Source organism: Callospermophilus lateralis, chromosome 19 (genome assembly GCF_048772815.1).
Source record: "Callospermophilus lateralis isolate mCalLat2 chromosome 19, mCalLat2.hap1, whole genome shotgun sequence".
NCBI lineage: Eukaryota > Metazoa > Chordata > Mammalia > Rodentia > Sciuridae > Callospermophilus > Callospermophilus lateralis.
In genome coordinates this window covers 7,511,570-7,539,109 of record NC_135323.1, presented here as the reverse complement: position 1 = coordinate 7,539,109, position 27,540 = coordinate 7,511,570, and the positions used below count along the sequence as shown (strand labels likewise).

Here is a 27,540-nt window from a genome sequence, read left to right as displayed (position 1 = left end):
GGGACAGCACAGGCATGCTGGGCATGGGCCCAAGCAGCCCCAAGGTCATTATCAGGGCAGCTGGTAGGCACCTGGCAGCGAGTAAACGGCCAGGAGCAAGTGAGAGTCATTACCAAGGGGGCCTCACATTCCCTGGAGAGGGGTGGACAAGCCTCCCAGTCTCCCTGGTTAGGAGTGGGCAGCTGGGCTGCAGATGGGCACTGATTCCTGTCCTGTCTTGGGGGAAGGGCACAGGATAAAAGCAGCCGATCTGGCTGGGGCAGTGAGGGCCTAGGGGAGTGGGCGGGGTCTTGTGGGCTGGGCTGCACTGGACCAGCTTGGCTGAAAGCCATCTCCACTCACCACCTGGCAGTTCCAGGAGGCTGCCAAGAGGGAGCAGCCCCAGGCACTGGGTGCAGGATCAGCTGGGGTTGTGGGTGCAGCACACAGCCGGCCAGACCCCACTTCAATCCTGTCCACCACTGAGGGGAAGCCCTGCTCTTGGAGACATGGAGACAACCTTGCTCATCCTCCCAAGATTGAGAAGAGAGGCCGACTGGAGCCTTCAGAGCCACCAGGGTTAAGCTGTGCGTCACTAGGCAAGCCTTAACCCTCTCTGAGCCTCATGTACTCATCTGTGACATGTGACCAAGTGCGTGCCACCTTCAAGAACTCTTAGGGAGCAGGTTTGGAATGACACCTGAGCAGTCAGTGCCTGTAGTTAGCTGTGTGAGCACTTCCCATCTCAAGACCAAGTGGAAGATACCCATCCAGACTTTATTCCTTAAATACTCTTCACCTAGCACGTGGAGGCATCTGACCAGATAGGCAAACATAAATACAGTTACTGAGTGTCCAGGACACGTCTGCCCGGGTCTTGCTCAGTCCCAGCCAAAGTCCTGGCTGGTCATCTGGTAGAACTTGCGGTTGAAGGGCCGGTAGAAGTCCTGCAGGCGCTGGACCACAGCCTGAGGTACACGGGGGTGGGGCCTGCCCTTGGACTTGCCCAGGCAGCGGGGGCGGCTGCTACCCTGGGCCTTCTTGAGGCAGGGGAAGCCCTTGGTGGCATTGAAGTAGAAATGCTTGTCCGTGACAACCCGTTTGAGGCCCAGGAAGTCCTGCACGCGCCCGACCTCTCCTGCCGGATCGCTGACCAGGCGCTCACCACTGACAAAAAGAAAATGGGACAAAGGGAAGTAGCGCAGCCAGTTCTCCAAGTGCTGGGCATAGAGGCCAATGCGAATGGCGCTCCAGGCCGTGTCCACGGGGCCCAGGCCATGGCGGAAGGCCAAGGCGCGGAAGCTGGGCAGGCCGGGGGTCTTGGAGAGTGTCTGGGCGTAGTCAGAGATGGCCCTGGTCACTGGGTTCCGCACCACCACGATCAGCTTCGTGTCTGGGGACATGCTGTGGATGCGGCGGGGGGCCTCCCGTGTCACAAAGTAGCTGGGGGTCTTCTCCATGGTGATCTGGCCATCTAAGGTACGTGGCATCAGGCTCCTGGGGACAATGGGAAGAGGGGTGGCCCGAGTAGGTGCTGTGAAGCCTTGTCCCCAGGTTAGACCTGAAGCTCACCCTCCCTCCCACTCAGACTCAGTTCCTGAAGAGCTGGACGGGAGGTGCACTGAGGGGGCCCAGGGAAAATAGGATGATGGTCACTGGGGAGAGGGTAGCCAAGGAACTCCTCATCAGCCATTGGCCATCCTGGGCAAGCTCTAGGACCCCTCAGCCCAAGTGTCTGCTCCTTCAAGGCCTGGCAACCCCGCCCATCAGAGCTGCTGGCCCCCACCTTGACATTGCTCTCACCCCAGACCAAGTGCCCCTGAGCTGGCCAGCCTGGCCTTGTCGCCTGCAGGCCTCTGTGCTCCAATCACTTGAGGTCACCCTTTCATTTGATGGCTGACAGCGTCCCTGAATTAGGTCATCAATTATTGTTATTGACAAGAGTCGCTGGCAGGGGGCCTCTCCCCCATGCCCTGTAGTTTAATTTTACTCTCCCCCGGCCTTCAGTCACCCACCTGGGCCCAACTCAGAATGCCAAAGAGCCACCAGCAGAAACCGAACATTTGAGAAATTAGTGACATGGCAGTGACCCCCCACCCTGGGGCTTTCCAGACCTTGCAGGGGTCCCAGAGTGCCAGGCCAAGGACTCAGCACTTCTGAGATTCCAAGATTCAGAGGGAGTCAGCTGACCACAGCCCCCAGACTTTCCCAAACCAGGGGGAGCCCATCCTAAGCCCCCAGGCTGGGCAGGCCCAGGCACCCCAAGTGGTGTCCTGAGGCAGCGCCTGCAAGCCAGGTAGTGCAGGGTGAGGTTGGGCAGGGCAGACCAGGTCAGCTCAGCAAACAGCTCAAAAGGGCGGGCTGGGAATTAGGTCAACAAAGAGTCTGTGCCAGGGAGGAGACACCTCTGCCCAGCCCTGCCCAGCCCTGCTCCCACCAAGAGTCCCGAGGACTGGTCCAGCCAGGAGGGGGACACACAGGGCCAAGTCCAGTCTCAGCCAGCCTAACTGACCCACAGACCTGTGTCCTCTCTCTCTGTTCAGATCCCTGGGGACACTGTCAGGCCGACACAGGTGCACAGAGCCCCACAATGCAGTTGCCTGGGGTGGAACAGGAGGTACGTACATGTGCCAAACAGGCAAGAGGGAGACCCAGGATGCCAGGCTCCCCAGCACCAACCATAGCCAAAGCATAGTTGCGTGTGCAGCATGCGGGGAGCCACCCCATCTCTCAAAACAAGGTCCAGGGTACAGTTAGCCAATAGAAATCACCAGGGTTTGTGAGCAAAAACCATCCTCACTCTACCCTAGTTCTATTTGATAGGCAGCACACTGAGGCTCAGAGAGAAAGCAGGACATGCTGAAGATTGCTGACCCTCAGCCCTCCTTGAGGCCCACCTGGGAAGGGGTATCTGCATGTCCTCTCCTCCCAGAGCCCCTGACTCCCACCACCTACCCTGTATGTCTGGGGATCCTTTTGGAGACAGCACCGACTTCCCCAGGGAGAGCTCCAAGAGACCCTGGCTGCAGTCTGCCAGCCAGGGCCCTCTCGCCCCAGGGGGCGGTCATAAGAAGGGGAGTGTCCCCTCACTCAGCTCACTGCGGGGAAGGGAGGACACCAGACCTCACCAGAAGTCACTGTCTGGAGCCCCATTCCTAGCTCATCCCCTCCCATCTTTGATGTGTCCTGATCACACCCCATTCCCCACACCAAGTGATTTCAGGGCCCCAGCCCTTTTGCTTCCCAGACTAGATACCTGGTTCTGAACATCTCTGACTCTTCTCCTGTGGAGGCCTGGAAGACTGCTCTCCCTCCATGCTTTCTCTTCCAGGCAGTTGGAGAAGCAGGACTTCCAAGGGGGCAGTAACTCCCAGACCCCCTGTCAAGGAAGGGAGCAGGAGGACTGGGGACAAGCACTTCCTAGACTCACTCCCACCACAAGTCAGCTCTGAGATGGGAGATCTTTGGGATCAATGATTTCTGAGGCCTCCCTGGGCCTCATGGTGGGGTAGGGGATGAGCACTTCGCGGGGTGGGGGAGGATGTGCAGAGCAGAATTCTGACCGTCCATGGCAAACTTCTGACAGGCGGTTCAGAGGACCCTCCCTCCCTGCTGAGCCCACCTCATCTGGTCTGCATTTCCCTGTGGCTTCCACCCAGCCCTGGGCCACTCTCCCTCCTCCCTTCTCAGCACCCCCACCTTTGTGTCCCATACCTCGCCTGGGAGATCTAGCAGAGTTTGGGACCCAGTGGAAACCAGTTATTGTTCTTAACCTGATGCCAGAAAGTACTGGGGGGTTTGTCCTCAGCCACAGGATAGGGAGGACTGGCCCCATAGAAGCCCCTTCCTCCCTACAAACACATACCCCCTCTGCATTCACTGCTTTTGCATCCCAAGAACTAAGGAGGTTCTCCCTGGAATCCCTCTGGCTCCTACCTGCCCCCAGATGGAGTTCCTGGGGTATCTATGTGATTCCAGCACCTGCCAAACAGTGGGTGCTCAATGATGAATGAACAGGAAGCAGATCCTGTTTGAGTTTGGGGCTCTCTGGGGCCATGGTGCTCAAGTATTCAAAAGATGAGCAAATGGAGATCCAGGAAGGGAAAACAGTGTGACCAGGGCTGGGGATGTGGCTCAAGCGGTAGCGTGCTCGCCTGGCATGCGTGCGGCCTGGGTTCGATCCTCAGCACCACATACAAACAAAGATGTTGTATCCGCCGATAACTAAAAAATAAATATTAAAATTCTCTCCTCTCTCTCTCTCTCTCCCCTCTCTCACTCTCTCTTTAAAAAAAAAAACAAAAAACAAAAAACAGTGTGACCATGGGCAACCCAGGACCCATTTACCAAGGCTAGGGGATGGCCAGGGTCACTGTTGGGGGTAAGTGTGGCTAAGTTCTCAGTGGAGCAGTGTCCCAGAAATTCAGCTGGAGGAATTGCTTCTCCTACCTCCCCCAACCTGCACCTGGAACAGGGCCCTGGGGGAACTGGGGGGCTCCACCCAGGCCTGAGTCTGGGAACACTGGGGGAAGGGTGGACGTTTTCAGAGCTTGGGGCCTCTTCATGATGGTCCAAAGAACAGACCAGCACCGAGGCTGCGGCACTCGTGAGCAGAACGGCGCCATGTTTGCACACCTCAGCACACGGCCACGCCTGAGACACTGGGACACCCCTCTGAATCAGAGGGGTCAGTGCTGGCCAACCCCGAGGGACAGCCCTGGATTAATGAGACTGTGGCCACAGGACCTGACCCCTCCACAACCTTCACTGGAGGTGGGTTTTTTTTTTTTTTTAAACAGAGAATTTTTAATATTTATTTTTTAGTTTTTGGCAGACACAACATCTTTGTTTGTATGTGGTGCTGAGGATCGAACCCAGGCCGCATGCATGCCAGGCGAGCGCGCTACCACTTGAGCCACATCCCCAACCCCTGGAGGTGGGTTTTTAAAACGAGGAAGTAAAAAGTCTCTTCTCAGCAGGGTCACACTATCCTGAATGCCCCCCACTTCTCTCCTAGACATGTCAGTCTCCCCAAGATTCCCCCTAGGGCTGAGGGTATGACCCCCACCCTGGGGCTGGTCCCTGCTGCCTCTCAGACCCCTTGCCCTCCCCAGAACTTCCCCCCAAGCAGAGCTAATGCCAGGGCACACCTGGGTGGGCCTTGGGATCCTGGCGCCTTGAGAACCTCTCAGCACCTACCCGTCCTCATCTCACCCTCTTGGCTTCTCCTCAGTTCCTCTTCACCTCACAGATCCCCTCAACTCCTGTTAAAGCTCATGGGGCCAGTGGTGGCCATGAAGTCTGTGCGTCATTAAAAGGTGCTCCCTTGACCTCTGGTCTCTCTCTCCTTTCTGCTCTTCCTCCCCTCCCTGCACCAGGAATGGGCCAGTGGTCTTTCCCTGGAGCCTGACCTGGGAGGATGCCCAGAGATGGAACACCTTCCCTCACCATGCCCAACTTCCCTAGCACCAGGCCAGCACTACCCTTCAGAGGTCAGGAGCCAGCTCCCCTGTTCTCTACCACCACCACCCCGCCCCACCTACCAGTCATCTCAGTGCAAAAGGCAAACAGCAAATGCGTGCTGGAGGGGAGGATCTAGGAACAGAGAAACTGGTGTGCATATGTGGGTCCAGACTGGGTGCTGCCATCCCCCACTAATTCTCCAGGTGACCTAGACTGGGCCTGCGCTTGGGGAAGAGGCGAGAGCCCTCTGTGAATCCTCATTATCCCACAGGAAGGGACAGGGAGAGTTCTGGACACAGCCACAGCTGCAGGAGGCAGAGGGCAGGGCCTGGCTCTAGCCTCCAGTGCCAAGCTCAGCAGCCTGCTTCAGCTGAGGCAGGGAGCTCCCCCACATTCCACTGCCGCACCCCAATTGGGGTGCAGGGCAGCTACAGAGCCCTGTGCAGGAGACCGGGTCCCAATCCCCCACCTGGACAGGTACTGGAGGGCAGCACTCTCCTTCCTACATCCAGACCTAACTTTCTCCAGACCAAAGACCAAAAAGCCCCCTAGGGTGAGAGCACTTTTTAGGAGGCCAGAGGGAACTTGGAGGCCCTTTCTAAGTTAACTGGCCAGGAGATGATTGGCCATGCATACCCAGAATAATGATTGGGGGACAGGGTGCCACTGGACTCTAAGATCCCACTGCCTGGATATGGGATCATACACCCATCTACCTATCCCCACCACAATCATGTGAGTCCCTCCACAGACTCCAATAGGGCTTTCCCGGAGTTTTCTAAGTTCCTGGGACCCGTGACCAGGTACCACCTTTTCTCTGGGAGCTGCATCCATGGGGTCAAGCTGGAGCCCCCAACAGGCTGGTCTCAGTCCCAATGTCCCAGGACTCCTCCTGTTGCGTTCCCTGTACGGCACCAGCTGGGGCGCCCATAGAAGCTGACAGGCAGATGGGTAGGAAGCTCACCGATACCAAGCGAGTCCGCGATCATAGCACCTATCGAAGAAGTGGGGCTCCGAGCCCAGAGCACGGACGTCGGGGTGCAGCCGCAGAAACTCGAGCAGGGCGCGCGTGCCACCCTTCTTCACGCCCACAATGAGCGCCTGCGGAAAGCGCCGGAGACCCGAACCGCTGGCCACCGGCAGACCTGGCGCTCCAGGGCGACGGGCAGGACTGGTCAACTCTATGCGCGCCGGGGCCAGGGCCGGGGCACGGGCGGCTGGCGGGCAGTGGCCGAGGAGGGCGCAGAGGCAGTAGGCGCCGAGCACCAGAGCCACCAGCGCCAGCAGCGCGCGGGGCGCCCTCAGTGGGGGCCCCTGCCCAGACCCGGTGCCCTGGCCGTCCCCGGACCCGCCGCCCAGGCCGCCGCTACCTGCCATAAGGCCGCGCCACACCCAGGACCGGGAGCCGGGGCCGCAGGCAGGCGCACATCCCGGCCCGCGCAGCGCTCAGCCCGCTAGCGCCCGGCTTCTGCTCCGAGCCCAGACGCGGGACAGCCGGGGCGCGGGCACAGGGCGGGACCTGGGGCGGGGCCGGGACGCCCCTCCCCTTACCCCCGGCCCGGGCTGCGCCTGGGACACATAGACACCGGTGGACTCCCGGTGCGACCGGTGGCCACCGGGGCAACCCCGACGCGCCTGCTTGGAGATCCTGGCTCTAGCAAGCTTGGCTTCACTCCTGCACTGGGGGTGGGGAGGATGCGGCGCAGGGGAGGGACGCAAGGTAGTGACAGAGCTTCTCAGTTGCTCAGGACTCATTCTTAGAAGGCCCATCCTGGCCCCTCCCGGGCAGGGGCAGCAAGTACATGAGTTGACCTCTGGGCCCCGGGAGCTGGAGCCTCATCACTGGGCCATGTGGACCAAAGAAGTGCGAGGATAGCCCGGGAGCCCACCTGCAGAAGGAGAACAAGTCAGCCAGGCAGTCTAGTGCCCGGAGGGGTTTACCAGAAGTCAAATAGCCTGCGATGCACCTCGAACTTGCAGCTGGCAGTGGGCCTAGCCATCCAGCGGGGCTGGAACCCTGCCTTCCTGAGAGGGCTAGACAAGTCAAGTTAGGGACAGGCTCAGAGAAGTCATGTGCTCTTTCCAGCAGCCTAGTGAGCTGACTCAGTCTCTTCTACCCAGTCACAAGGTCTGTCTGCCCAGCCTCATCCACCTGGTGGTCCCCAGATGTCAGTAATCCATCTGGAGAGCTGGCAGATTGGGTCCCTCTGGAGGCATGAAGAATTTGAGAAGACCTGCAACAGGGGCAAAGGGGAAGCCCAATCCTGTCCAAGGAGCTCCCTCTGAGGGTGGAGTGATCCAGGGAGCTCTCAGAGCTATGAGAACTGTTGGCCCAGACGCTGCAGAGCTTCACAACCACCACCTTCACCAACCTCAGGCTCACCATGCAAGGAAGGTGGGGGACAGGATCAAGGCTCAGAGAGGGTGAGCAACTCACCCAGGGTAGCAATGGAATTGGGCCTAGGTCCTCCTCTTGCCTCTGCTCCAACCTTCCTGGCCATAGGGTGGGCACTAGCCCCCAACTCCACCCCACCACCCAAATGCCCAGGCTCTCTCCAGTCCTTTTGGAAAGGCCCTTGTCCTGGGTTCTGCTCATTGATAAGCATCTGGACAGGCCCTAGTAGCCCAGGTAGCTTCTGAGAGGTAGAGGCCTCCATGACCTACACACATGTCCAGGGCAGCCCTGGTAAAGGGGACCACACTGAACCAATGGGCTGAAGACCACTGATTGGGCCCCCAACTCAGGTTCCAGATGCCAGGGCTGCACCTGCTTGTTAGGGCAAGCCTCGGCCAGCAGCTCCATGGGCGGGTTGTTGGCACAGCCCTGTCTGGGGAGCATGTTAGCACATGCATGATCCAAGGAAGTTCTTCTTCTGGTCTAGCTTAAAACGGGATGTGTTCCAGACTGACTGGTTCTCCTCAGAGCCCTCTTGAGAGGGCCCCACCATACCCTGCAGCAGTTACCATGCAGGACTTAATTCCCACATTTATTCTCTGGTGACCCTGTATCTCCCTTCCCAGCACTGGGTAGCCTTCCCCACTCCTGCCTTTGATTCTGTCCCTCCCCCGCCAGGATAGCTTTTCCTCAATCCCCTCACCTGCTGAGGATGGAGACGTCCAGGACGCATTTGGTCAGAAGCCAGGAGGTGGAGGTCCGGGCACCAAGGGGTTGGAAATGGACCTCTCCTTCCCCACTCCTGCTTGGCTTTCTGGTGAGGAGTGGGTACAAATCTAGGGATGCCCAGGATGGCAGCCCTGGCACGTTTGTTCAAGCTATCCCCAGCACCAACCCAGAGCCCACATCCCATGGACTCAGTAAGTGGTGTCTGAAGGCAGGTAGACAGGGAGAGGTCAGGGAAGGGTTTCTGGAGATGGTGACCAGGTGAAGAGGAGAGAGCAGGCAAAGGAAGGAGAGGGAGCTTCAGGCCTCCCTTAGAGGCCTAGAGTGCACCTGAAATTGGCCTCGGCCTGCCTTGCTCTAGCAAGGAGCCTCCAGGTCCTTCTTTGTAGAATGGAGCCTTTACTGAGTGCAGAGTGTTTTTAGTAACAGCTTTAACGAGGTGTGATCCACAGGCCACAGGATTCAGCCTCCTAAAGCATGGAAGTCAAGGGCTTCCAGTACATTCAGTGCTGTGCAATCACCACCACAGTCCATTCAGAACATTTTCATTACCTCCCAAAGAAATCCCATACCCTCTGGCAGTCACTCCCTATTCTCCCCTCCTCAAAACCCCCTGGCAACCACCCAGGTGCTTTCTGCCTCTATGATTTGCCCATTCTTTGCCAAATCTGTCCTTCCATGCCTGTCTTCTGTCACTGGGCACAAATGTTTTGCAGGCTTTGTTCCTTTTTTGTGACTAAATATTATTCCTTGGTATAGACGGATGAAATTTTGTTCATCTGCTCAGAAGTCAAAGGACATTTGGGTTGTTTCTGCTTTTGGGTTATAATGAACAATGCTAGTATAAATAGTCATGGACAAGGCTGTGTGTGGCATGGACATGTGTCCCATTCCTCATGGGTATATATGCCTAGGAGTAGAATTCCTGGGTCTTATGGGAACCCTATGCTGAACCCTTTAGGAAGAGTCCCTTTGAAGGTGAAATTGGTAATTTCAGGAACTTCCTCCCAGGGTTCCTCAGACAGGGCTCCCTCCCTCCCTTCCCCCAGGACTTCTCAGCAGGTTCTCCATTCTGTTCCTGCCCTGCATTGCTCTCAAGGCCCAGCTCCTGCTCCCTGCTGAGTCACTTCTGCATGACCTGGGATGGTGGGTCCCCCTCTCTGAGGCACAAGGCCCTGGGAGGATCGCTTACCTCCTGCTCTCTGGCTGTATCTCCTCTACCCAGAAATGCCCATCAACAAGTTCCTTCTGCCCAGCTGATCTCCCTGGGGGACCCGCATCTTTAAGAGTCCCTCATGGCCCAAACTCGTGGACCCCCTGTCAAGGTAGAATGGTCAGGCAAATGGTGGATCTGTCCGCCCTCCATACCCTGGCCCTCTGACACTGGAGGGACAGCATGCAGGTAGTCAGGCCTGGTGTGGTGGCTGGGAGGAGGGGACTTGGAAGGCGAGGGGACAAGCTGCTCAGGCTGTAGCCAGCAAACACCTTCCCTGGGGGAGATGACATGGGCCAGAGCCAAATGGAAAGTCGGGGAAGTGGAGGAAGGGGTCCTGGGGAGCAAAGTCATGCTGGAGGGAGACCCCGCTGGCCTTGCAGACCGTGGGCACCAGCTGCCCAGCTGTACCTGTGCCACCTTCAGACTGTTTATTTCTTGTGGGTGATTTTGCTCCTCGTGTGTCTCCAGCTACCCATGAGCTCGACAAGGGCAGCAATTGGTTCAGTGGTAACTCCTTTGGAGGCTCCACACCTGACCCTGGCGAGGACCATGAGCACTTGTTGAGAGACCCATTGAGTGTTTGAGGCTATATGTCGGTCTGAATCTGGTTGTGTCCCTTTCCCACACCTTTCTCTTTCCCAGTCCGTCCCTCCCCAGGGTGGACACCCCAGCCTGGGGCCCCACATCAGCAGGCCAGGCATGTAAGCATCTTGCCCCACTCCGGCATGGGATTAATGACACTGTGCCTCCCTCTGTGGGGGACCATGGGGGGGCACACAGTCAGGAGCGCCAGGAACTCCCTCCCCTAGAACCACACCCTTCACCCCCCAGACCCACTCCCGCAGTCTGCGCAACCAGAGCCTGTGAGGGGAAAGGAGGGAAGGGGCTGTGGCCAGAGGGCGGGCCCAGCTGTCCTTGATTTGTGTGGGGTTTTTCCACTTTGGATGGTGGATTGCCGGAGCACATAGAGGATGTGGTTCCCTTCTGGGAAGAGGCCCCTAAAACAGGATGATCCCCCATCCCACCCATCCCAAAGCCCCGTGTTCTCGGTTCACTGTTCTCGGTTCACTGTTCTCGGTTCACTGTTCTCGGTTCACCCTAGTGGCCTAAGCCAGGCAAGGCAGACAGGAACCGACAGGGACAGGGCACTGTTAACAGCAAGGGCTTTAGGAGCCTTCTTTGCCCCTTTCAACAGGTGATCTCACCACCCCTGAGAGCCCAGCTCCTATCAATAAGGATGCGGAGGGCAGAGGACATGTGACAGTGACCACAGCACTAGAAAGAACACCCAGAGCTGCTCCCACCCTAGGGGACCTAAGTACTTCACATCTGTCTCTCTTAGGCACCAGATCAGAAGGGAAGGGCTTCCCTGGCCTTACTTGCCAGAACCTGGTGTCTTGATCCTGCTGACTCAAGGACACTGTGAAAGAGAAGGGTCATGCCACAACAAACCAGATTCCCAGTGTCAGACGGAGATATGGAAAAAAGTCCTTTGGGCAGGAGTAGAGAGAAGTGAGAGGTCCCCGTCTCAGTAGTCACGGCCAACGGTCATGCCTGCAGGAAATCCACCCATAGCTGTAGGGTTTGCCAGAAGGAACCAGACCCCACTCCTTCAGAGGGTTGGCTCTAGCCAGCTTCCAGTGATCCTCCCTGATTTCCCTGGTTCTTTCTGGAAGAAGCATCACAGATCGAGGGCCATTTGCTACTGGTCCCTTCGTCTCTAGGGCAGGGAACAGGTGCCCACAATTCATAACTGTGTACCTACCAACCTGGCCCAGCTCAATTTATAACAATGTAGCCATCTAAAAAAAACTTTTTTTTAGTTGTATAGGAACACAATGCCTTTATTTATTATATGTGGTGCTAAGGATGGAACCTAGTGCTTCACACATGCTAGGCAAGGGCTTGGTGGCACTTTGCAGAAGAGGGGCAGATGACACTGGGAGGAGAGAGGAACAGAGCCAGTGGGTGCCAGGGCCCTGTGGCCTCAGCCTGTTGGCCCTGGGCTCCCCCACCTCAAGGTCCAGAGGCTTTCTAATCTCTTAGTCCAGGGGTTCTTTGTGGGACCTTGGAACTTGGGCCCATGGAGCCCCTGTGTGCCTGGGGAAGAGTTAGAGAGGGTAGAACCACTGGGTTAGAGAGAAGACACATGTGTGTACTACCATTCTCTCAGAAGGGGGTGATGGTCAAGTTTGAAGGGGCCAGGAAGTAGTGGGGGTTGGGCATAGGACCCTGGGTTCTGGGTTCTTCCTAAGCACAGAGCTGGACATGATTGGCCCAGTGCCTGTCTGGCTGACTGTTGGCGTGAAGATACTTCCCCAAGAGATTAAAGATGGAGTGGGGTACTCCCTAAGGGTCCTGTTCTTGGCCAGACTGGGCTTGACCTTCAGAATGGGCTCACTAGCCCTGATATTGGCATGTGGTGCAAGTCAGTGCTGGGGCTTTCCACTCTGGGGGAAGGTGACTGGGGCCTGGCTGCAGGGCTTTCCACCTGCACCCACCTGTGCCCATCTGCACTTGCACAGACACACACAGGCACACCTGCTCCTGGGTCCTCTTCAGAGCATGGGCTCCTGAGCCTGCCTCCAGGCTTCTTGCTCCTTGTGGACATGTTCACAGTAGCCTTTCAGTACATGGGGATCATCCCAAGAGCACAGCAGGACATACCTGGATATAGAGCACCGGTGGCCTGATGTGGGACCACTTGGATGATGCCCAGCCTCAGACGCACAGGTCTCGGCCTTCGTCCCTGGCACTGCCATATTGGGCGGGCGTGGACGAGGGGCCGAGACACTTGCGCAGCGACCACTGGGTGCCTCCAGGCACTCAGCCGCTGGGTCCCTGGGTGGGGCTGGGCGCTGCAATCCCGGCGAGTGATTGGAGCCATCCTGCGGCGCCCCCAGCGGCGCTAGAGAGAACTGCAGCCCGCTCCACCTCCAGTGCCTGTGCACTCAGTCCCAGTTCACGGGCCGTGCGGAGCGAGCGCGCCCCCTGCCGGTAGGCTGTAGACCTGCGCTGGATGGGAGTGGGGGATATGAAGGCCCTATCTGGTTTGGCGGTGACCTTCGCCAACACTTCCGGGTTCCTCTTCTTACCTTTCCTCCCTCTCCATGGTTAGGAGGTTCCTGCTTCCTTCCACCAGCCCCAGGCCACACCCCACCCATTTGGCGGGGAAGGAAAACCTGAGGTGTCCAAAAGTCCTAAGCACTATCACTTCACTCACTCATTGTGCAAATGTCTACTGATGCTTATCTGAGCCGACCTGGGCCCTGCTCCCGTCAGCTCCCACTGTCCCTCCCAGGCTACCCACCCACCTGGCCCAGGCCTGCGGGCTGCAGTTGCCGTGGCTGGCAGAGCACCCACCCTGACTCTAAGGCTGTTCCCCCAGGCTCTGCCTGGCAAGGAAGGGGCAGAGGTGGGGAAGAGGGCCCTGTGCTCTTGTCTCTCCAGAACTGTGGTGACTAGAGGTTGTGGTGCAACCCAGGAGGAGGAGGGGGACAGTATGAGAGTGACTCGTGATTCCTGCAGGATGCTAGAACTAGAAAGGCTGTCTTCCCTTGCCCAGCCACTCTACTGACACACTCTGCCCATGGTCAACACTGTCCTGGGTCCCGGTGTCGTCGGGCTCACTCTTGTGTCTCCTCCCTTCCAAGGATCTTACTTGCCGGCCCCCACTGAGCCTCCCCAGTCCAATCTCCCTGCTCCCTGACCCCCTTAACATAGCTGTGCAAATGAGCATGGGGCAAATGGTGTGCAGGCAACTCCCACCTTGGCTCTCCATCCCCAGCTGACAGGCCTGTGTGCCACCAGTCTGAGCATAAGGAAACAGTCCTAGGAGTTCAGCCTGGACTCACTGACCCAACTTATAGGAGGACACCCACCTGCTCTTAGGCCCAAGTCCAGTCTCAGGGACATGATGCACCAGAATGCAGAGCTGAGGGTGCTGGGGAAATTGAGCACAACCCAAGATCCACACTAGCCCTGGGGTCCAGGCATTCCTGCCAACCACTCAGCCCACTGCCTCCACCCCTGTGGGAGTCTCCTTCAACATGCCTGCTGCCCTCAGGCTGTGCACAACAGGCAGTCACAGCCTTCCTAGAGCCACTATTTCTCACATAGGGTGTAGGAGAGAGGGGAGCCACGTATCCCCAGAGGACCTGACTGGCTACCTAGCATGACACACTGACTCTACATTAGGGCAAACAGCCCTGGCCTGGGACAGAGAGGAGACTTCAGGGAGCAGAGTCCTGTCCCAGGGGCTGGGCTGAGCAGGTGGAACAGGTGAATAATGTAGGCTGGCTTCTCCCTCTTCTACCTGTGTGCACCTGCTGGTTCTGCCCCTTCCCCTGCCGGGGGGCGTGTGCCCTCTACTGATTGTGTCTATTCATACATTCCAGAACTAGAGAAATAACCACAGATGGCCCACTGTGAGAAAGACCAGAGCTTACACTCTACTGATCACCCAACCTCCTGAGCCCCTACACTGGCAGTGACATTGGGGCCTCCTAGAATTCACATCAGTTCAGAATTAGCATCAGTATTCAGTGATTCTCAAAAGGTCTGAATACTTTCTTTTCCAAAGTGCATAGACAAAAAGTTGTGGGTCCTCTTAGAGAAGGCTGAGAGAAAGATTACAGGATAAATTTGGGGGGTCCTTCCTCAAAGGGACCTAGGCTCCCCTTCAACTAAGAGGTTCTGCATCTATAAACCAGCCCCAGCCTAGAGATTGATTGACAGAGGGGCATTACTCAGTTCCAATGACTGCCATTGCACTTAAGCTTTCCCAGTCTGGAAATTTAGGCGTAATACCTGACCCAGAGAAGAGCGACCCATTCCCACATATTACCCCAGGCACCTGACAATATGAGTTAGAAAAGCCTTAGTTCTTATGGAGCATATCATCTCTCTCATGGGGGCATTTTGTACCTCAGCCTAGGACAGGTCTCAGGGCCTTTGTATGTGCTGTGCTCACTGCCCAGGAAGCAACTCTCTTTGATTCTCTCACCTGCCACTGCTGGCTGAGATGACCCCCTCCTCACAGTCCTTCTCCCTGACCACTGGGCAAAGGGGCAGGCAGTCCCCTAGTTGCCCCCTTCACACATTCTAGCGCCATTACTCTGCTTTTCTTGCCCACATGAGCACCTGCCAATTAACTTACTACCGTTTGTCTCCTGGGTTTCCGTGAGACCTTGAGAGCAGGGCCCCGTTTTCTCCTGCTCACAGCTGCATCCCCAGCACCAAGCACTAAATATTTGTGGAATAAATGAAAAAAAAACCAACTGTGCAAAAGCCTGACATCCAAGTGCTTGCATCCTTGATGTGGTTACCGAAAGCAGTGGGCTGGGGATGTAACTCAGTGGTAGAGCAAAGCCCTGGGTTTAAACCCCAGTGCTGAAGGAAAAAAAGAGACAGCAGGGCAGGTATCATTTATTTATTGATTTCTTCCTGATTACTCCAGGAAGATAGGGAGGTGGGCTTAAAAATCATCTGCCCTCTTAGATGGCAAGAGCTTTTGAATTCATACAGTAAGGTGACCACATTTGGGTCTGAACTGGAAGGACTGACTCCAGGGCCCCAGCTACACTGGTGAAGCAGTGAAACAGCAGCCCCTTTCCCAAGAACCAGTGAAGCAAGCTCTACCACAGATTGGGAAACAGGGTCCAGGCATCTCACCAGGAGATGAAGAGTCAAGAATCTGTCACATCAGCCTGCGCTCCTAGTGGGTCACAAATCATCACCACCCTGGATGGCTTAGAAGGCTTTTACCAGAGCAGATCATAGAGTCACCAGGGCTGGAGCTATAGGCCAGGGCAGCCCTTGTTTGCATTCTTCCTCCCAGGACAGCTTGGGGAAGAGGGGCACAGCTTAGGTGAGGACCAGGGCTCCACAGACATGGGTCCAGACAGCCAGGGAATGGGCAGAAGGTCAAGAAGAGAAGGTAGGGGGTACAATGACATTCAAAGACAAGATAAGCCCAGAGACTGTGAGCTGGAGGTCAAGGCAGCCAGCAGCTCAGCCCGACCCCCAAGGCCCATTCTGGCAGAAGACTGGACTGTTGCAGACAAGTGCTTTGCCCAAGGCTGTCCAGCCCAGAACTCAGGCCGTGGGTGCCTTCCTGGTGTTGGTCAGTCACTGCCACTACCTCCCTGTTGAATTTCCAGGGTTCCAATGCCAAGGTGGGATGCCAGAGTGTGCCCATGGTGCACATACATCTGGGGTAGGTGTGGCAGCTCGCCTAGTGCCCCTCAGAGGCAGCACTTTCTTTGCCTGAAAGGAAGGAGAGGATAGAAAGCCACTGTGAAACTGTGCCTCAGACACCAGCTGAGCTGGAAGGCCCAGAGGCCTGGGCCCTGAGAGTCTGTTTGACAGGGGACAAAGATGATGAAAGGACAGAAACACCACTCAGGCTAATCATGCACCAGGCCCTCAGAGGGTGCTCGTTTTACCCCATTGTGCTTGTGGTGTGGCATATGCTAAAGACAACAGCCCAATTCCACAGGGTATGAAACAGAGATGAAGGGAATGGCTTGGGTCCCGGTGACAGCCAGGGAACACTGAAATGAGAACTAGAGTGTGGGGAGGAGATGGGCAGCTGCATCTGCAGACAGACTGCTGAGGCCAAGGTTCCCTGTGAGCAGGTGAGCCGCAGACAGAGGAAGCTGAGCTGGCAGAATGCACAGCCAAGAACACCACCAGCAGTGGCACAGGTGTCCTGAACTGCACCATGTACCAGGCCCGAGGGTTCTGCATCCCATGCAGCCATTCTTTTCGACCCTGGGAAGGAGGCTCTGCCATCACAGGCACTAAACAGAGGAGGAGGCAAACTTAGAGGCTGAGAAGCAAGCCTGAGATCACTACCACAGGGACATGCAGCACATGACCCAGGTCCTCAGCTTTGCTGGCCCCAACTACTGACTATAGCTATAAGAAGGGCCAGGACTCCAGAGAAAACCCTTTGTCATACCCTCCCACAGATGCCCCCTCTGGATCACACAGAGGGAGCTAAAATTTGCAGCCACTTTTTGGGCTGACCCTGGGAAGGTTGTGAGCAGTGTGATTTGGTGTCCCTGATACTTTGCCATAGAAAGTGAACAAGCAGGGGCTGGGGATGTAGCTCAAGCGATAATGCGCTCGCCTGGCATGCATAGGGTGCTGGGTTCGATCCTTAGCACCACATAAAAATAAAATAAAGATGTTGTGTCCACCGAAAACTAAAAAATAAATATTAAAAAAAATTCTCTCTCTCTCTTAAAAAAAAAACAAAGAAGGAAAAAAAGAAAGAGCAGACCTCCGCAGTGTGTGTAGTTGTCCTCCAGCTGCAGAAGGTCAGCTTACCTTTAGGGATGAACTTCAGCGAGCTACTAAATATTCAGAATCGGGATTGCCCAGGCTTGGGGCCATCGTTCAGGAATTCATGGCCCAGACCATTGCCACATCTGCCACAGGACACCTGGGAAGCCCACAAAGTAGCCATGTCAGTTCTGGCCCATCAGACAGCCCTGGTGCAGGCCAGTCCTACTGTGGAAGGCTGACCTTCGTCCTGGGGCCTAGGTAGGGAAATTGCCCCAATGCCCACATTCCACCAGGACACTAGGCTTTCCCCAGGTATGGAGTGGCAGTCCCCTTGCTGAGACCAGAAGCCTCAAATAGTCAGCCTGGAATTCCCAAGAGTTGTGGGGAAAGCAAGGAAGGAAGGTGTGACTGGTTCTCTGGCTCTCCCTGAACATGCCCCCAACTCTGGTCACTGTCACCCACCTTCAAGGCCTGAGGTCGATTGTGCTCCACATGCTTGGCCACACTGTCAGCGTGGATGGTCTCAGTGAATGCTGGCCATGGGGATGAGTGTGCGTACTTCGCATGGCTGGAGAAGAGCTCATAGCCACACTTGGCACACACATAGATGCCTGGAGTGTGGAGAAAGTAAAGGCAGAGAAATCTCAATGGCCACATGATTTGGAATCTTTTAACATTTCCATTTTATGGATGAGGAAGTTGAGGCTTGGTACTGTGGTCATCCAGTGAGGTGTGTGGCCAGGAAGAAGCCCAAGCAATCTGAGAGGGACAGAGCACTCACCTCACCACACCCTGCAGAACCCACAGAGAGGGGCCTGAGTAGTCAGCATGACCACCTGGCCCCACTCCCATTTCAGGCAGCTATCCTACTACCCAACAAAGCCCTGAACTGGACACCCACCCACTGGCCTGCTCTCCAGGGAGGAAGAAGATAGTCCCGGAGAACAGGCCTCCAGCAGACAGGGAACTCAGAAAGATAGGGGCCGGGAGGACAGATTTCAACCCATCCCCAAAAGATCACTTTGTGGTGGAGAGGGCAGGGGCAGAGAAGTTTGCAAAACTGACTTGCAGATTATTTGAAGAACTCAAAACAGGAAACTCCATGGGTACTGAATCACTCCCCACCTATCTGGGGACAGCCTCCCCTGAAGTCTGTGAATTATTCAGCCTTTACCAGGAACTCAAGCAAGAAGCAAAGAACTAGAAGATGCTATGGAATGGAGTTTCCCTTGGCAGAAGACAAGCGGGGTCTCATAGCCAGAGGGTCTCAAGGAACAGCTTTGCCCTCATGGTCCTGTGTCACAGCTGGTCCCATAGTGCTCAGTGTCATAAGCCAGTCCCCTAGAGGATTAACACTCAACAGATCCCATACCAGGGAGGCCTGTGCCCTAGTCTTTCCTGTGGATGTGTTTTTACCAAATTAGTCCATTATCAAGAGTCCAACCAGCTAGATGAGAACTTACCAGGGCCTCTCACAGCCTGGGGCCAGGGCTGAGGTTGGGGTATGCCCCAAACTACGGCACCGATTTAGTCACTTGCCAAATTTCACTGACAGCTGCCAAAAACTTCACCCTTGGATGCCCAACCCGGAAGGCATGGGCAGGTGGGGGAGGACACAGACGGGCACATTTTTATTCAGTGCTTGCTCACTCACCAGCCGAAATGGGAACCCGAACTGCCTTGGGCTAGATAGATTTTCGATCGAGCGGTTCAGATGACCAGTATATCCCGGCCTCCTCACCACCCGCTACACAGCTGGACCCACGGCTTCCCTCAGTTCTCCCCTGGGGTCCTCCTACTCCCAGGACCTCCGGGGTTCCTCCTCCTCGACCCCCTTTGCCTTCGATCGCTTCTCATCAGCTGCCACATATGTCCCATTCCCGGACTCTGACTCCACTGCCACCCGGAGCGAGGGGACTCCCCTTCTTATGCACGCCCTCCACCCCACTCCCTCCCGGCAGGGGCGACAGGTTGGACCTGGCTCAAAGTGGTTCTGGAAAACCTCGTTCCCGAAGAAGCTGCAGAACGACATGGCACCGCCGGGACAGCCTAAAGCTTGCAGCCCGGGACAGCCTAAAAAGCAGACTGGAGGGAGCCGGCCCGCGCCCGCCTCCCCTTCCGGAGGACCATTCACTCTGCAGCCGCCCCAGCCCCGCCCCTAAAAAGGACCAATCAGAGGGGCACCAGGATTTCGCCCGGCCCGCCTCCCGATGCCCCGCCCCTTCTCGAAGACAGGCTGGATCCTGTCTTCCAGCAGGCCTCGCCCATCAGTGTCTCCTACCGACCACTCCCCACCGCTTCCCAGAAGCCCCGCCTCTGCCGCGCAAAGCCCCGCCCCGTCCCGTCCCTAAGGCCACAGGGTCACAGGGCCTCAACGGGATCTTGGGGACTCCAGGGGATCTTGGAGACTCCTGCGACCAGGCTCCAGAGTGGGATGGCGATGCACCACGGACCCGCATCCCCTCGCCATGTCTCCAGAGCTAAGCCCTGAGCCATCGACCGGCCCTTCCGGCCTTTCTCGCGCCCTCAACTTTCTGAGACACTGGGAAGAGTTGACCCCCGTCTTTATTGGACAGAAGAGGCAGGTGGGGTGTGTGCATCTCAGGCCCACGTAGCTTATAAGTCTCCCGAGGTCTCTGACTTTTCCTTTTCCAGATGCTTCTTCTGAGGGCCCTGAGGAGGACAGGAGGATTGTTAGTCACAGGAGTCTGCCCAGGGATACCGTCCAATGGCTGCCCTGCTGACCCTAAAAGCCCTCCTGTGGGTAAGGCAGGGAGATGCCCTGCCAGCTCCTTCTGCACCAGTTTCCCTGGCCCAGAGGAGGAGAAATATGGAGTCTGAGCCCCCAGAGAACATGAGGGCTGAGCTCACCATGAAGGCCCTCTTCTCCTGGGCTGTCTGAAAGCGGCCGTGGCCAAACTTAGAGGTGGTGTCAATGAACTTGAGCTCAATATTCTCCAGGGCCCTGCGGCTGTGATGCACGAGGAGGGACTGGAAATGGGTGGGAGAGGAGGGGTCAAGGCCAGAGGGTTCCCATCCCCGCCCTTCACCTTAAATGCACACCAGGAAGGTCTTGCTCACCCCACTCCAGTCAGACCCCCACTTTCAGCTCCCATCCCCCTACCCCACCTTGAGCAGGCTGGAGGATGGAACAGGCTAGCTGGGACAGCCCATGGGGGACAGGACCTCCTGTCCGCATGCTGTGCTGACCTTCCTCAGCGTGATGACCCGCTTCTTGGTACCAGCAATGCAACCCTTCAGCATGACAAAATCGTTGTTGACTTCCCCATAGTGGGGGAAACCACCCTGTGGGGGATGCAAGTCAGAGACCAGGCTAGTCAAGGGGTGCTGTATTAGGAGGTGGGTGTGGCTGGGAGTCCTAGAATTCCTACACACAGGGCTGTGATTGGAAGGAGCCCCATGCCCAGCCCCCAGGCGAGGGGGTGACATCCTCATCCTGGATCACTAATCAGGGCAGCATCTGAGGCACATGCTAAGTTGTTTTGTGTCTTAGCTCATTTAGTGGTCTGCATTTTTGTGGGGAGAACTGAAGCTCAGAAGGTTGGAGTCTCTTGCTGCAGGCTCTAGCTGCAGCCCCTTGGGCTGGGCTGGGCTCAGCTTCAGTCCACAGCAGCACTGCTGCACCTCGTCCCTGTGAAGCAGCCCGAGTGCAAGCTCCTCAGAGGAGGCTTGGAGAATGAAGGAGACTGCAGGGATGGGGGCCACCAAATGGCTGCTCCCTAGTCCACTGGGCCCACATTACTGCCCACCTGGCAGGGCCATGTGTCCCCATCTGCCCGTGGGAACAGCATCCCACTGTGGGGCACAAACCTGAGCTCCTGACTGCCCCCTACATGCTCCTTGGCCAGCCTGGCCTCCCACCTCACCAGGGGTGTGATGGACTTGTCAGTCACATCGTAGCTGGTGGATGCATTGTTCTTGACCAGCTTTCCGTCTTCCATGTGCAGCCCTCTGCCAATACGGTAGATCTGCCAGGAGAAGAGGGCAAGAAGCAGGCTCTGGAACCAGGGGCATGTCCACATCCACCAGCACACGTGCTCAGACCCAGATGGGGATTTAACCATGCAGGCAGTGTCTGGGTCACGCACTCACCCACTGAGGTCTCCCAAAGCCATGGACATACCTTCTTGTTGAGCTCAGTGCGGTGGTGGTAGCCCTTCTGTCCAGCCCGTGCAATGGAGCAGCCCACGCGGGCAGGGTGCCAGGCACCAATGCAGGCCACCTTGCGTAGCCCCTTGTGGGTCTTCCGAGGCAGTTTCTTGGTATGCCAGCGGCTTGTGACCCCTGCAGGTAGGAAGGGCTGGTGGCTGAGAAGCCAGTATGGCCCCCACCACGCAGCCTTTCCTGGAGACAATATCCCCTTTTGGCCCTACCTTTGACACCCCGGCCTTTGGTGACAGCAATGACATCAATGACCTCACTCTGGCTGAAAACACTGTGCACTGGCACCTGCTTCTCCAGCCGAGCCTGCGCCCAGGCCACCTTTTCAGCCACCGTGCCGCCGTTCAGCTGGATCTCCATGATATGGGCCTTCTTCTGCCGGAAGGGCAGCAGCTTCATCTGCAGGCATGGTGCAGCCTTCAGTTCCCAGAAAGGCACACTCCCTACCCACCTGCAGACAAGGCATGGCCAGCCAGGGACCCTAGGTCTTTCTGTGCCCGGCTATATGCTGTATGCTGTACACTGTGGGGACAGCATGGAATGAGGTCGAGTCCCACACCCAGGGAGCCACCATCTAGTTGGGAGACAGATAAGCCAAGTCAACTATTGGAGAGGGATAGGTGCTCGGATAGACTGACATACTTCAGGAGGAGTTGTCAGGTAGGGCCTCTCTGTGAAGATCATATCAATAATCTTTCCATTAGGCAAAAATCTGAAAGTTTCTGGGGCAGAGAAAATATCATGGGCAAAGGCCCTATGGCAGGAACAAGAGTTGGTGGGACAGAAAGAAGGATGTGGCCAGAAGGTGGTAAACAGGGAGGGTGGCAGGTCCACACAAGTTGAATAGGAAGGAACTCAGCCTTTCTTCCAAGTGATGCAATCAGTCAGCAGCATCGGCTGATGCTTTGTGACCCAGAGACTATGGGGACACACAGACCAGTTAAATCACAACATAGTGTTCAACAAATATTTGTAAAGCACCTACTGCATATGAGGCTCTGTGTGGGCCCTGGGGCCTGACAATAAGGCAGGTGAGGCTCCTGCCCCATGGCCTCTGCCCGAAAGAGCTCAGGTCTGTTGATGGAGATGGGCATTAACCAACAACTCACCCATGAACTGTGGGTGTGAGAGTACCTGGGGAGAGCATGTATTCAGTGGGCTGTGGGAGGCTCTGGAGTGGAAGGGCAACCTTTCTCAGGCCTAGAAGAAACTTCCTTGAAGGTAAAACACCAAGAACTATTCCAGAACAAGCCAGAGGGTGCTGGTTACCTGTCAGCCACCAAGCCAGAGCCCAGGGAAGAGCACTAATCACACACAAAGTGTCAGAACCCAGAGGGGGCAGCCAGCCCTCCTAATTGGACATTTGATGGAACACTCAGGCCCTTCAGAGAACTTTGGGGCATGGCTAATGCCCCCACAGCCCCTGGGAGGGCACTGACAGTCAGTGCCCTAGCCCTGGCTGCAGGTGTCCAGCCAGGAAGTCGGGCAGCCCTTGGCCTTGTGCCTGAGACTCTGGGTATTTTTAGGCTGACATTTGTCACAGCTCCTCAAAGCTGGAGGGGAGGGGGGCCAGGGGTGAGCTCTGCTGGGTGGGGTGGGGCTGACCTGGGAGTGGACAATGACCCGAATGACTCTGCAGTACTTCTTCATGGCGGCAAAGTCCTTCTGGAGCTGTTTCTTGCCGTCAGTATCCCGCCATCTCTTGCAGGCCTTGGTGAAGGCTTTCTTCTTGCTTTTGTGCCTGAGCCCCATACAGGAGGTGCTCAGAGGCTCCAGCCAGGGTGGCCCCCAGCAGTCCTGCCCCTACCCCACCTGCAGCTCCCCAAGTAGGAAATCTCTTCCCTGAAGCTCCTGCACTAGGTCCAGTTGGTCTGAATTTAACACAGGCTGTCCCCCTACCCCGGCCTGGCTTTCCTCCTCTCCCTGTAAAGCAGGGTAACTCCCTGCCTCCCTGTGGTCCAGGCACCTGGACGCCAACCCAGCTGCCCCACTTCTGTGCTGCTGATCCCACTTCCAAATCAGGCACCATATCCCAGCCCTGGGCAGACATCACTTCTAACCCTCAGCAGAACTCTGGAAGGTGGAAATTATCATCCCTATTCTATAGAGGAAGAACCTGGAATTCACAGAAGTTAAAACTCTTAGATTGGGGCAAATTTTTACTGGAAACAGTGAGAACAGGACAAATAGCACTTTCTGGCCACTTGCTCTGTGCTAAGCACTGGGCACATTTCATTAGCCCTGAACTCACAGCCACCCCACAACACAGGGACCACCCAGCCCCATCTTACAGCAGAGGAACTCAGAGGTCAGCCTCTCTGGTCCCACAGCCTGCACTGACCCTGGGGCCCAAGCTCATCAACTCCCACAGAGCCTCAGGGCTGGCTGGTGCCTGTGTCTCTAAGTTCTGGTGCACAGGACTTAGTGCATGGAAGATCCGAGGCCTGAGAGTACCTTTCTATGCACAGGAGCTTCTGGGTTGGCTGTACCCTTTTCACCTTGGCTGCTCCGAAGCTCAGAGCAACTCTGATATTCCATCAAGTTAGCCCTGTAATTAACCCTGGGTATTATAATATTTGCTTCCTTGTTTTCCTCAATCCTGATTTCCTCTCCAGACCTTTAAAACATACTCATCCCTTACTGTAGTGAAGCACCTGCAGTTTCCTACCTTCTACTCGATGTTGACACCTCTCCTCTTAGCCACCCACCCTCACTGTTCCAGCACAGAGCTGGGCATGGCCCTCACCAGTCCTTGTAGAAGCGGCGGCGGCACTCATCACTGAGGTGTTCTGCAAATATGGTCTTGAAGCTCCTCAGGCCTCGAGGGGTGGCCACGTAGCCTACCACGCCCACCACAACCAGGGGTGGTGTCTCCACAATCGTCACTGCCTCCACTTCCTCCCGTTTGGAAATTTCTAGATGAGACCCAGGGACAGGATGATGAAGGAGACTTCCTGAGGCCCATGGGGAAGGGAGCAGAAGAGATGGCCACACAGGGTGGGCCAGGACAGCATGTAGCCAGTGGTTAGGGCAGCTTTCCCGCAAGGTGGGGTTGGGCCTTCTTATTTTTAATAATTTAAATGTATTTTTATAAGTTCCAGCAAGACCTAGAAAAGTCCATGATTGCACAGATACCACTGTCTAGGCTACCATGCAAAAAAAAAAAAAATATATATATATATATATATATACGTTTTAAGAATATTTTAAAGGAAAGAAGGAATAGAGGGAGTGAGGAAGAGTGAGGAAGAGACCTGGGGGGGGGCATGCATTGGTACTTAATGCCACCTAAAAAAATTAAGGTACTAAGTTTTGTATTATGCATACTTTGCCAAAATAACAAATAAAAGAGGGCCAGGTGTGATAGCACACATGCCTGAAACCCCAGCAGCTCAGGAGGCTGGGGCAAGAGGATTACAAATTCAAGGCCAGCCTCAGCTAAGAATTTAGTGAGATTCTGTGTAAAATTTTTAAAAGATTAAAAAGGGCTGAGGACTTATCTCAGTGGTAAGTTGCCCTGGGTCCAATCCCTAGTACAAAAATAAATAAATAAATAAGAAGGTGGGGGATGGAAAACAGATGGGTGTTGTCAGGAAGGGGCAGGAGGAATATGACTGCACAGGCCACCCAAGGATCCCTCAGGGGAGGATTAAGTGGTGGGTGCCCAAATTTACCCAGGGGACAAAAGTGTATACTGTGTACCTGTTTGAGTGTGCTAGCACATGCAGAACCAGAGAAACCTAGTCTGTGGGTGATCATGTCCATGTCAGTATGGTTACTTCTTACCACTGCCTGTGAATCTATAATTATCTCAAAGCAAAACAAAGAACAGTCGGGCACAGTGGTGCACGCCTGTAATCCTGGCACCTGGGGAGGCTGAGGCAGGAGGATCCTGAGTTCAAACCCAGCCGAAGCAACTCAGTGAGGCCCTAAGCGATTTAGTGAGACTCTGTCTCAAAATAAGATATAAAAAGGGCTAGGGGCTGGGGTTGTGGCTCAGCGGTAGAGCGCTCATCTAGCATGTGGGAGGTCCTGGGTTCGATCCTCAGCACCACATAAAAATAAATAAATGAAATAAATGTATTGTGTACAAATAAAAAATAAATATTTTTTTTTAAAAAAAAGGGCTAGAGTTGTGGCTCAGTAGTGAAGTGCCCCAAAGTTCAATTCCCAGTATAAAAAGGAAAAAAAAAAAAAAAGAACAAAGTATACATATACACAGCTATATGAATATACTAAATAACAGTTGATAATATGGTCCACACATGGCCAAAAAAGTACAGATGTCCTGGCATGGCCTTGAGTCCAAGTTCCTTCACCTCAAGAAGACTAATTGGACCAGCTTCTTTCTTTCTTTCTTTCTTTTTTGGTGGGGGGGGGGGGGGCGGTTACTGGGGATTGAACTCAGGAGCATTTAACCACTGAGTTAATCCCCAGCCCAGGCTGGCCTGGAGCTTGTGCTCCTCCCGCCTCTGCCTCCCAGGTCTCTGGGACTACAGCCTATGCCACTGTGCCGGGCTGGACCAGGTTCTAGCGGCTCAGTGCTTCAGTGTACTCACTGTAACTGGAGGCAATGGCAGCACCCACCTGAGCACTGCCCGTGCCCAGGGCCTGATGAGGGGCAGCGTGAGCCCATCACAGTCCTGACCCTGCCTCCCTTCAGCAGGGCCTCATCTTTTCTGAGACTGTAGCCGCTCCTGGGCTGTAGGAGCAACCCCTGGCTCCCAGCCTCTGAAGGTTCCCCCCGACCCCCACCCCCACACATCCCCTGAAGTGACTCACTGAGGCCTGGCCGGTGCACCTCACGCAGGGTGTGGGTCATACCCGCCTTGTAGCCCAGGAAGGCAGTGAGGTGCACAGGCTGACTGGGGTCATCCTTTGGCCATGTCTTCACCCTGCCCCGGTGCCGCCGGCTCCTCTTATGGGGCAGGAAGCCCAGGTGTCCATGCCGAGGGGCAGAGAACTTCCGGTGGGACTAGGGGCAGCAGAGTGAAGGGTGGAGATTGAGGGATGGGGCCTCCACACCCTCATCTGCCCGCCCTGGTGGGCTCAGCCTGTTGGGATCCAGGAGGGTTGGGCAGCACTGAGGCAGAGTGCTCTGGGCACACGAGGCTACTGCCATCTCCCATCTCTTGCCCCTTCTAGGCCCAGGAGCCCAGCCTTGGCCCCTTGCTGCCTTCTCAACTGCCCATATTACAGCCCAGAGAACTCTCCATGCTTGGGGGAGATCTGGGGGACGCCCACCTGCCCCCCTCCCCAGGAATGCCTGCTTATTCTTTGTTCAGGTTCCAGCCCCAGCCCACTGACCATGGTGGCTGATTCCGGAAGGCCAGGATGGGGCGTCCCCACCAGGCGCCAGAGGTCGAGTGGCAAGGCCAGGACACGTAGCAACCAGATCCCAGATCCCAGATTTAGCCCCTGGCACCAGCTCAGTCTTCCTCTGTGGCCAGCAGGGTCTCTTGTGCCAGAAGCAGACTGGGGCGGAGTATCAGACAGGCAGCCTGTGATGGGGACACCTGGAGCCAGGGCTGGCATCCCATTCCTCCATGTCCTGGCACTGAGTCATGACGCTCCCAGGACAAGACCAACTTGGCTTGACAGGAACAACATACCTTAGTTGGGAGCTCCTCTAAGAAGAGCCTAGATTGTTGACAGTTTTTAGGTTTCCTGTCCTGAGGGCTATTAAGACTGAGCTGGACATAGGGGTGCAAGAGGTGGACAGGGAGGGTTGACCACATGCCCATCAAGATAGAGATTCCTTACCAGCTATCTGAGCATCCCTTAAACCAATCAAAAATGACACATAAAGTTAATCATGTAAACTAAGGCTGAGTACCACTTCCTTAGAGCTGTATGGAAAATCCCTAATTCCTTGTGCATAAGAAGTATTTTAATATTTAAGTATTTAAATACTTTCCTGCCACCTCCTTTCTCCTCTTTTACACCATCTGAATCTTTTTTTTAATATTTATTTTTCAGTTTTTGGCGGACACAACATCTTTGTTTGTATATATGTGGTGCTGAGGATCGAACCCAGGCTGCATGCATGCCAGGCGAGCGCACTACCGATTGAGCCACATCCCCAGCCCCCATCTGAATCTTTTTGTTCCCTGGAAAAATATCTATTGTCCCTTTCACCTTGAATAGAATGATTCCACATGAATGTTCCCAAGAGCTTACAGACTTTAACATTATATTAAATAACATGGGGGGGAAATACAGTTTTAGTCCTTATTCTCCAACTGATTAGTTTATTTCATAAGTTCTATTCATTTTCTTTATTATT

General features: G+C 55.5%; 3 protein-coding genes across 5 annotated transcripts; all 3 read right to left on the bottom strand.

Annotated features, from left to right (window-relative positions):
* Positions 1 to 860: 860 nt before the first annotated feature.
* On the bottom strand, positions 861 to 6,819 carry Hs3st6 (heparan sulfate-glucosamine 3-sulfotransferase 6). 3 transcript variants are annotated; one of them, XM_076840669.1, is made up of 2 exons: positions 6,407 to 6,819; positions 861 to 1,476 (listed from the first exon to the last, which is right to left on the bottom strand). In XM_076840669.1, exons 1-2 carry the CDS (start codon positions 6,817 to 6,819, stop codon positions 861 to 863), a joined length of 1,029 nt encoding a protein of 342 aa, XP_076696784.1. The 3 variants fall into 3 exon arrangements, with proteins under 3 accessions (XP_076696784.1, XP_076696785.1, XP_076696786.1); XM_076840670.1 differs by having other exon boundaries at positions 6,437 to 6,819; XM_076840671.1 differs by lacking the exon at positions 6,407 to 6,819 and adding an exon at positions 3,236 to 3,249.
* An 8,382-nt stretch (positions 6,820 to 15,201) lies between these two features.
* Msrb1 (methionine sulfoxide reductase B1) lies at positions 15,202 to 19,514 on the bottom strand. The gene is made up of 4 exons (XM_076840204.2): positions 19,050 to 19,514; positions 17,535 to 17,683; positions 17,115 to 17,229; positions 15,202 to 16,046 (listed from the first exon to the last, which is right to left on the bottom strand). Exons 1-4 carry the CDS (start codon positions 19,102 to 19,104, stop codon positions 16,015 to 16,017), a joined length of 351 nt encoding a protein of 116 aa, XP_076696319.1. The 5' UTR covers positions 19,105 to 19,514; the 3' UTR covers positions 15,202 to 16,014.
* A 105-nt stretch (positions 19,515 to 19,619) lies between these two features.
* Rpl3l (ribosomal protein L3 like) lies at positions 19,620 to 26,806 on the bottom strand. The gene is made up of 10 exons (XM_076840203.2): positions 26,562 to 26,806; positions 26,037 to 26,229; positions 24,001 to 24,169; positions 22,860 to 22,995; positions 21,467 to 21,653; positions 21,217 to 21,377; positions 20,960 to 21,061; positions 20,283 to 20,378; positions 19,944 to 20,063; positions 19,620 to 19,745 (listed from the first exon to the last, which is right to left on the bottom strand). Exons 1-10 carry the CDS (start codon positions 26,787 to 26,789, stop codon positions 19,689 to 19,691), a joined length of 1,449 nt encoding a protein of 482 aa, XP_076696318.1. The 5' UTR covers positions 26,790 to 26,806; the 3' UTR covers positions 19,620 to 19,688.
* Between the last annotated feature and the right edge of the window lie 734 nt (positions 26,807 to 27,540).

Bases quoted from the DNA above. Each gene is read 5' to 3' on its own strand.
- Rpl3l (XM_076840203.2), bottom strand. From the start codon at position 26,789: ATGCCAGCCCTGGCTCCAGGTGTCCCCATCACAGGCTGCCTGTCTGAT. The intron at 21,378-21,466 runs GTAGGGCCAAAA...TCCTACCTGCAG, and splicing joins CAAAGGCCGGGGTGTCAAAG to GGGTCACAAGCCGCTGGCAT. The intron at 19,746-19,943 runs GTGAGCTCAGCC...TGTCCTCCTCAG, and splicing joins AGGAGAAGAGGGCCTTCATG to GGCCCTCAGAAGAAGCATCT.
- Hs3st6 (XM_076840669.1), bottom strand. From the start codon at position 6,819: ATGGCAGGTAGCGGCGGCCTGGGCGGCGGGTCCGGGGACGGCCAGGGC. The intron at 1,477-6,406 runs GTGAGCTTCCTA...CATTGTCCCCAG, and splicing joins CGCGGACTCGCTTGGTATCG to GAGCCTGATGCCACGTACCT.